The sequence below is a fragment of the Vanessa cardui genome, chromosome 1 (assembly GCF_905220365.1).
Source record: "Vanessa cardui chromosome 1, ilVanCard2.1, whole genome shotgun sequence".
Classification (NCBI taxonomy): domain Eukaryota; kingdom Metazoa; phylum Arthropoda; class Insecta; order Lepidoptera; family Nymphalidae; genus Vanessa; species Vanessa cardui.
The window spans coordinates 12317043-12326149 of NC_061123.1; the positions used below are offsets into that span (position 1 = coordinate 12317043).

At 30.4% G+C, this 9107-nt stretch overlaps 1 protein-coding gene across 1 annotated transcript; it reads right to left on the minus strand.

Moving 5' to 3' along the window:
• Positions 1 to 5969: 5969 nt before the first annotated feature.
• LOC124532135 (odorant receptor 43a-like) lies at positions 5970 to 8721 on the minus strand. Its single transcript, XM_047106850.1, has 5 exons — positions 7931 to 8721; positions 7332 to 7431; positions 7154 to 7255; positions 6348 to 6503; positions 5970 to 6032 (listed from the first exon to the last, which is right to left on the minus strand). Exons 1-5 carry the CDS (start codon positions 8719 to 8721, stop codon positions 5970 to 5972), a joined length of 1212 nt encoding a protein of 403 aa, XP_046962806.1.
• Between the last annotated feature and the right edge of the window lie 386 nt (positions 8722 to 9107).

Here is a 9107-nt window from a genome sequence, read left to right on the forward strand (position 1 = left end):
TTGTATGTATTTATAAGCTTGTTTGGTATATTAAACCGTTTGATGTATATAACGATCTCACTTTATCGAAAGGAATTTTTAAACTAAAAAGAGAAAAAAAATATATAAAAATATTCATAACACAATTTTAACGAATAATTAAAGACAGTGTTTGGACTGAATTGTTATTATTTTATATATAATTCCAAAATAAAAGTAGCCTAAGTCACACCTTATCACATCAGCTATCATTGAAAGTCCAACCATTCCAGAGATGAGCCGGAACAAACAAACGTCTGTCTATTGGACAGACAAAATAAGTAAAAAAATACAAATTATAAAAATATTATTTTTTTATATGTACCGTGTATACACGTGTACATACATATACATTAAGTAAAAATGGGTTTTTCTATTATTACAAACAGACAATCCATTTCTTAAATGTATATTTAATTTAGACTCTTTCGTTGACTTTAACAGTCCAAAAATAAAATTTAAAAAAAAGTAATATAAAATGTAAACATCGTTCAATTGGTCAATAACGCTTGTGGCGTCGCCGTAGTGTGATAGATTCTGTCATCATCCGCCGGCGCTGATTAGCGGCGGCTGGCTGGTTGCGGTCGCCTCTTCTAGCTTTTGCCAGGAAATCATTGCGACATACGACGTATGTGTACTACACATTGGTGTTTACATTACCAATGACCTTTTAAGTTGAGATACCAGTTATATTATTTTATGAAAACTTAAATTATTATTTACTTACTCCATTTCATATGCAGTTTAAACTTTTGATATTCCAAGGGTCAATACAAAAATATATATGAAAAATATAACACCAGTCTTATTTTCTCTAATGGTGACAGAAGGTATGGTCCATTTTTCGCACAGATGATCGGATCGGAATTGCGTTTCAAAGGTGAAATTCAGGTAGCCTTCTTCCCACTATCCCACGCGGTCATAATTTATATAGTAATTAAAGCATTAATTAAATTAAATAATCTAAACATATATATATATAACTTTCAGTAACTAATTTTTTATACGATTATAATATCAATTCAATTACTGACATTTTTAAACCGAGAAGAAATTTTACACTATTATAACCCTTAGATAGTCAAGCAGTATTGAGTTCTATAACATACATGATATTTCCTAGGCCAAAATAAGTTAAAAAAATAACAAATAATATAATACGTAGCACAAAACATGGTTTTATCCCTTTATAGCGATTTCTTCCAGACATTCTTTGGTTAGGACATTTAAAAACAAAGTGGGTGGTGTTTTTATTTACACCTACAAATATCTACAAATAGTGTAACAATACAGTGGATGATACGCTTAATATTAGAAAAAAAATGTGTTTGATACGTATAAGACATCACATACAATGATTACTAATGTTGTTTAAATATTACATAAAAATTTGAACGTATTTAAAGGTTATAAATCAACAAAAACAAAACATTGTCATACACGCACAAACACAGATAAAATGTGCACTCAATTTCACACAAAATCTGACACACAACGAAACGACGCCCAATTTGTCTCTAAGTTCATTAATGTAATAACTAATTTCCTACTTAATTAGACCGATGTGTGTAATGTTTCTTTTCTTAATTACTTGCCCACGAAACATAAATTAATTAGTATAGCAAGTGTAACATGTAGCAAAGACGTGTTTTCATAGAGGGTGAAGATTCCAAGTTTTATTTAACTAATTTTACATGCGGCAAGTTTCAACCCTCTAACATTTGTTTATTTCAGTTAGAGCTACTTTCCTGTACCGACAATGTTTAAGGGACAGGACAACGTAATATTTCAATGATTGACATGAAAAGATATAACAGATTTATTAATTATTTTGTTGTACCAGGCTGCTTTAGTGCCGCTTACTAATTTCGCATTCTAGCTCCAAACAGCAATAGTTTACGAAGCACAATTCTTTGTTGTATGCTTTAGTGGTGCAGGGTGATCAAGTGTAAGTATGAATGATAAAAGGAATAGTTAATTTCTTTCATAACTAATTTATTTGGTGACCATCATCGTTCCCTCGTCCGATTTTATTGGATAATAAACTTACTAACTTACTTCTGAAGTTTCAACAAAAAATGCTCCTTGGAAAATAACATAATTTTTTTTAGATCAAAATGACCACAAAGAACTAAAAAGTTGTGCAAGGCATTTTTAGTCAAAGTATATGTAAAACCTTTGCTCGAATTCGTGTTGGCGACAAAGGCACTTACCAAAGATTTATGCTCAAGAAGCATTTCATGCAGACATTAAAGAACAACGAAAAAGCTGCTTTACTAACACGTGTTGTCAGTTGGACAAGAGTTGTGGTGATTTTGTATTCAGATACACATTTTTTGGAATTTCTTCCAATCAAACATAGTATGGAATCTTGTATATTAATTAATATTCTTTAACTTTTTCGTTTGTCTTGGGGCTCGATTTTAAGACGGTCAATATCCTGGCATCAAGTTTATTGGCCTAACCCGGAGCAGGTTAATAAACTAAAAAATATTAAGTTCCTCCTTCAAGAAATTCTTAGTTGAAAGTCCGTAAAAGTTAGCCTTGTTTGCACGCCTATGTTTCAGACAGGATGCATTGATCTTATGTCTGAACTCTCTCTGGTCATGTCTGATTTTCAGTCCTATCAGATTATAGTAGTAAACGAATAAAGTCTGTTCTTGTTTTTACACTATCACAATTTTGGGTAGTTTTTTGGGTAGTATAGTTGATAATGATTACCGTATAAGAACGAGACGAGGAAATAAATGTTGGCAAAAATATCATTCATAATTCAAAATCAAAATAAAATTTATTCAAATAAACTTTCACAATCCTTTTTGAATTTTCATTAACAATTAAGTGAAGCTACAACCGGTTCGGAAAGTAGATTCTATCGAAAAGAACCAGCATTCAGTTTTGTGCCACGATATTACGACACAAACTGTTCAATTTTTTTCAAACAATAGCACTGTGTTTTCTCTCTTGGGGTATTACTAATATTCCTATTTACCCATTAAGCGTAAACTGTAATGCTCTTATCACAAAACAATGTATCTGAATTTTGAAGTTATTCAAGAGCTGGGTATTTGTTTAAATAACAAAGCTCTTGAAGGTAACTTAGCATTGTTAAATTCTATTATCAAATAATATGATGATTAGGTGGCTTTCTTTTAAATGAAAATATTATAATGATAATGGAATCATGTTCTAAAAGAACATCTCTTTTATTCCTTGATTAATTGTTCTCTCAATTTTTTCCACAAGAGACTAACATGTATAGGCAATTACGGCAACAGAAAATTTTAAAAATTCATCTTTTTTTATGTTATCAAGGTTGACGCAATATCTGAATGAAATGATATATCTATCTGAATTTCTTATTTCTTCTTTTAATTCTTATATTATACATAATAGATTCTTGTGTAAACAAAGAACCAATGTGTCAGTCATATCAAACGCATACGAAACCAGTGCGGTTATAAAATGAAAAATCACAAGAGAATGAATAATTTCTTTAATAATAGAAGAGACATTAGAACATTTCAAATATACACATAACATTTATTTCACAAATCACAATTCTTACTAATTACTACAGTGAGTCAAAAACACAAGATCTAAGATATGTGCCCATTACATTGGCATCATTTAACCTTGAACACAGTGATACAAATGATTGCATAAAGCATTATAAATACTAATACATATCATATAGATACAGGCATTGTTGTTTGGTAATAAATTTCATAGCAAAAATCTTTAGAGAAAAATTAAAAAAAATTAAATTTATAAAACGATGCTGTCTTCTTTTTTCGAATATCAAATCAATGATGACAGAAAGAGATAAATCGATTTTTCAAATGAATCACCTGCTAAACAACTTTTATATGCAAAGCCGGTAAAATTACTTTACATTTAGTTTGTACGAAACACTCGGTTTTGTAAAACGAATTTCCAAGACGTCTACAAGATTAACTGACACGTACTCTTTAGAATTAGCACTGCAATCTATCTCACTCGAAAACAAATATTCATTTAACTTTAGCGTCTACAACGATAGTTTTAAGTTGTTTTAAGCATTCGGAATCCTTAATTTTGGATAAATATTTTTCAAACGCGACATGAATACTATAATTATATTTTTAATATACTATATAATAAAATATTTTAAAAACTAAAATATATGAAAAAATCTTTTATTTAATCTAATCATAGGAAATTTTAAAGACTGGTCAATCAGGACTCTTGACTATTTAAATGAAAACTTTTTTTTAGAGTGAGATGTGTTTGTAATAATAATAATTATCTTAAGTTGTTCTCTTCAGCATAATACACATCTATGAATGAACTTCAAAATTATTATTTAACAGGATATAAGTTAAAGTTCGTAATTTAATTAAATAAATACGGATTTAAACCTATAAGACCACATTTCTCAGATCCTTATTAGTAAACATCTAACAGCATTTTAGTTACCACGTTGAAGTAGCTTCACCAAATTTTAATTCATTAACAAGCACGAGATGAATCATAAAAGTTTATTAAGCGCATAGAAACAGACACAAAGTCTGACTTTGCAGATCGCGTTAAAGAAGCGTGTTGTATTAAAGTTATTTTTATCAAAATATATATATTTTTTAATTGTAATAAAAAGCCACACATGGCAAGTTTTATATTGAAAGTAATTGTCTTTAAAACTCCTCTACTAAAGCAATAAATAATTCTTGGCAATAAAAGCCGAAATTGAACGAGTTTCACAAAGAATAGTCGCAACAAGGAGCGTATTATTCAGTGTCAACGACGGGACGTGTTCTAATATATGCTTTAATAAAAGGGTTCCAGTTCTACTGAACGTACATCACGGAAACCCAAGGTATCAAGATGTTGAATTTATTATTTATTGATGACATTCCTTATAAATTCAGGTAGGTAACGTCAGTAAATCATAGTGATGGTATCAGGAAAAAATATGCTTTTTTGATAACATAATATTGCAACAAATATTTTCTTATAGACAACATAAATCGTGTTCCTTTACAATATTTGTATTATAATAAAATGTAATTTGAAAGGTAAACAAACATGACTAATTTTGATGATTTGGATTATACGTTAGTTTGAAATGATAATTATCATACCACAGTTAGAAAAATACAAGAATATATAGTTAGCTTACTAGATTATAAATCGTCAATAAAGTTTTTTGGGTATGTTTGAATTAAAAGTTTATTGCCAGATCTTCTAACTGGAAACATACCAAACGAAAATATTGAGAGCCTCTATTTAAGTAAAATATATTTAGATTAAAAAAAAAACATACTTCCTGCATTATAATTAGACATTAATTTTAACAATAGACACTTACACATTGTTCATTTACGCAAAGTTTTTCTCGAATTAACAATTCCGTCAGACCTTTAGGGGCCTAAACAAAGAAAATCAGGTGGACCTTAGGCAGGACAACGTTACACCCACTGAAAGATTCCATAAAAACTGTAATGGTACCCTCGTCACGTTCGGACATCTTATTTATCTAGTCACGAGCGAAATCATTGTTTCCTTTTCGTTGTTCTCGGAAAAACACGCCTTATTACGGCTACGGCGAACAGATGAACTGCTAAACAACGCCATTGTCTCCGATACTTGTGTGTGACGTTCGCTCTACGAGGGTCATATGCTAACAGTGGTATTTTATTCATTCGCTCTCCGATATTTTGTATTCCATTAATAAATTATTAATCTGCTTCATACCGACGTTAAAAAACACCCCCAGTCCTGAAAGCTGTCCCATGTATTCATAACATCTATTAGGAAATATATTTGTACTAGCCATACATTTTATCCAAGATAAAAAAATCTTGTAACTGTCACATATTGGAACATTCTTCAAATATTAAAAAATAAAATGTATGTGTATTAGGTATCTATAATATTACATCTAAATCCTTTTAAATGTTTCCCTTTTGTACTTAAGATTGTCTTGTTTGCATATGTCGTAGCAAAGTGAAAAATGAATACGCAGAATTCATGATCTGGATAAAGAAATTAAAAATATATATTATAAATTTAAATGAAAGTTAAGCTTCCGAAAATTGGTCCATAATTTGGTCATTTAAAATATATTTGTTAGTTAATGCAAATGAAAATAAAATCTCTTAAAATATCCACTTTACTAAATTACTACTAGCAATAAAATTTTACAAAGCGACGTCATTCGTGAGGTTTGATTAGATATTTTAGAAGAATTTAATAATTATAATAAATGCAAATATTAACGAAGATTGCTATTTTTGTTTATTATGATATAATAAAGTAAAGGTAGTGATTAAAATTAAATTTAAACTTACAGAAGTAAAAGTACTTAATGAAAGTGGAAACATCTTCCATCCAGTAATAGAGAGGGGCCGATTAGCCCTTTCAACGAAGACTCTTATGCTGCTCTTGAAACGGCGACAGCGAGGCGTCCAGTCGCAAATGTAAATTGCTTCAGATAATTGGCGACTCTGGAAACAAAAGGTCTTATTTTATAAATTTTGTAAATGACGATAAAGTTCATGGAAATTTTATAAAAACGATTTCAAAATTAGAAACAGCTATAAACTAAAAATTAAAAAAAAACTATGAGACTGTTCCATATGTTGGAGTGTAACTTTATTAAATAACAAAATCATAATATCAATACGAGTTTTAATTTTCGAGAAATTCATGGGCAAACATTCAGACACACATACAAACATTATGAAATTCAGCATACGTTCTTGGTATATTAAATGGATCATGATACTCAAATATAATTCAATTGTAATAATATTATATACATACATGTCAAACTACTACTATACTACTACTATAGTATATATGATAAAAAAGCGTGGAGTTAATACCTGTTGACTTCCGAGCAGGATTTATTAATTTAAATAATTGTATTCAACTAACATGACTTTGTATTTTTTAAATGTTAAAAAAGAGTAACTACTGAGTTTCTTGCCGGTTCTTCTCGGTAGAATCAACTTTCATAACCGGTGGTAGCTTCACTTAATTGTAAAATGACGATTCAAAAGAGCTTGTAAAATCCTATTTGAATAAAGTTTATTTTGGTTTGATTTGATTTGATTTGATCTTTCTAGAAGCCTCTTAAAAATAACTATATTACCTTAGTGATAATGCGAGTACCAAACCAACATGGTACCATTATTGATGTGGTCATAACAAACATATAAGTCGCAAGGAACATGTAATACTGGAAGGGAGCAGGCTGAAAAACAAGGTCAAAATCACAACAGAAATATAACGAAACATACAATTTCTAAATATAATAATTTGTTTCTTACCAAAGTGAAACGAAACAGACAGACACAAATTATACACGACGCCATACTAAATTGTACAAACAATGTAATACTAAATACGTTTTCGATTAAATCACAAAATCTGAAAGTAAAATAATTTTATTTATATATTTAATAGAGTCGAGATGGCCCAATGGTTAGAACGCGAGCATCTTAACCGATGATTGCGAGTTCACACCCAGGCAAGCACCGCTGATTCATGTGCTTAATTTGTCTTTATAATTCATCTTGTACTCAGCGGTGAAGGAAAACATCGTGAGGAAACCTGCATGTGACAAATTTCATAGAAATTCTGCCACATGTGTATTCCACCAACCCGCATTGGAACAGCGTGGTGGAATATGTTCCAAACCTTCTCCTCAAAGAGAGAGGAGGCCTTTAGCCCAGCAGTGGGAATTTACAGGCTGTTGATGTTGATGTTGATGTTGATTAAATATATCAACATCAACATCAACAGCCTGTAAATTCCTCCTCTCCCTTTGTATAGTACTTATGTTGCTAATATGAAACAAACAGCATTTAACATTTTAAAGCATTCAAGTTCGTTTATTTTTTTGGTAATTTTAGTAATCATTACTCACTTCGCAACTCTATCAAAACGTATGATCGCTTTGTTTAAATCTTCAATGTAATATATATCATTGATTTTACTTCGTCCATTTCTGTTACTAGTATTCAAAGACTCAGAAACATTGTTATCATATTTATTAGTTACCGTCATAAATTTATGCTCCAGTATTTCTAGCTGGGCTATAACCAAAATCATAAGACCCAAGAAAAATGTATCGATATTGACATTGTACAGCATAAGCATGTGAATCCCCATAGTTTGATATAGATATAGCTGATAAATGAACTCATCTTTAAATTTTTCACTTAGGAAAGCATAACTAGATACGGGCAAAACCAATGGAACCGGTAAGACTAAGTGAGCAATAAATGGGGACAAAATATGAACGAAATGGGAAAAATATGAGATGACTGCAACAATTTTCCAATATTTGACATTGAATTTCATTGCATTATTTATGAAAACCGTTTCCATTTCATTTATGGGCTGAAACATTTCGCTGTCTAACGTCTTCAATATTTCTTCAATTTTCTTTTTCATTACCATACATGTAAGCACCTTCGACAGAGCCGCTAATTCAGTAAAATAAAATATCGTTTCCTCAATGAAATCATCTAAGTTTCTTTCGAAGAAATAAAAATTGAAGGTGCTCAGTCCGACGAACAAAATTATAAATGCGAACACAAATATTTTCGAATACCAATTATAGAATTTCCATTTAACTTCCAGTGGATAGATTCCAAGAAATTTCCAATATTTCATATGCCTATTAAAACATTCGGTTTGTTTAAGGAATTTCATTTTATTTTTATTTTTTTCTTTTTACTTGTCTTGAACTGAATCTTGTGACTGAGATGCTACAGGTTTAGGAGTAGAGAAGAATATGATAGCTTCTGTATTTTTTGTACATTTTTTTACATTAAACTTGCGACCAGTTTGTCATTATGGACGTTTAAATGAAAATTCTAATTAGTAGGCCGTGGACCATTAATGGAACACTTCAAGTACATATTTAGAACTGCACGTTTGTCATTAAGTATGTTTAAAAATTAATCCAACATACGTGCAGTTCAAAGGAGGAAGTTCTCAATAAGTACCACATACACGTCGAAACGATGCAAATGGATCTAGGTTAATTGCAGGAGCCTTACTTTTTAAATGAGACGCAATTAGTGCAGGTGACGTCG

Excerpts from the sequence above, each read along its gene's own strand:
- LOC124532135 (XM_047106850.1), bottom strand. The coding sequence starts at position 8,721 with ATGAAATTCCTTAAACAAACCGAATGTTTTAATAGGCATATGAAATAT. Across the intron at positions 6,504-7,153 it reads GTACTCGCATTATCACTAAG|AGTCGCCAATTATCTGAAGC; the intron begins GTAATATAGTTA and ends TTTTGTTTCCAG. Across the intron at positions 6,033-6,347 it reads CATTAAGTACTTTTACTTCT|ATCATGAATTCTGCGTATTC; the intron begins GTAAGTTTAAAT and ends TTCTTTATCCAG.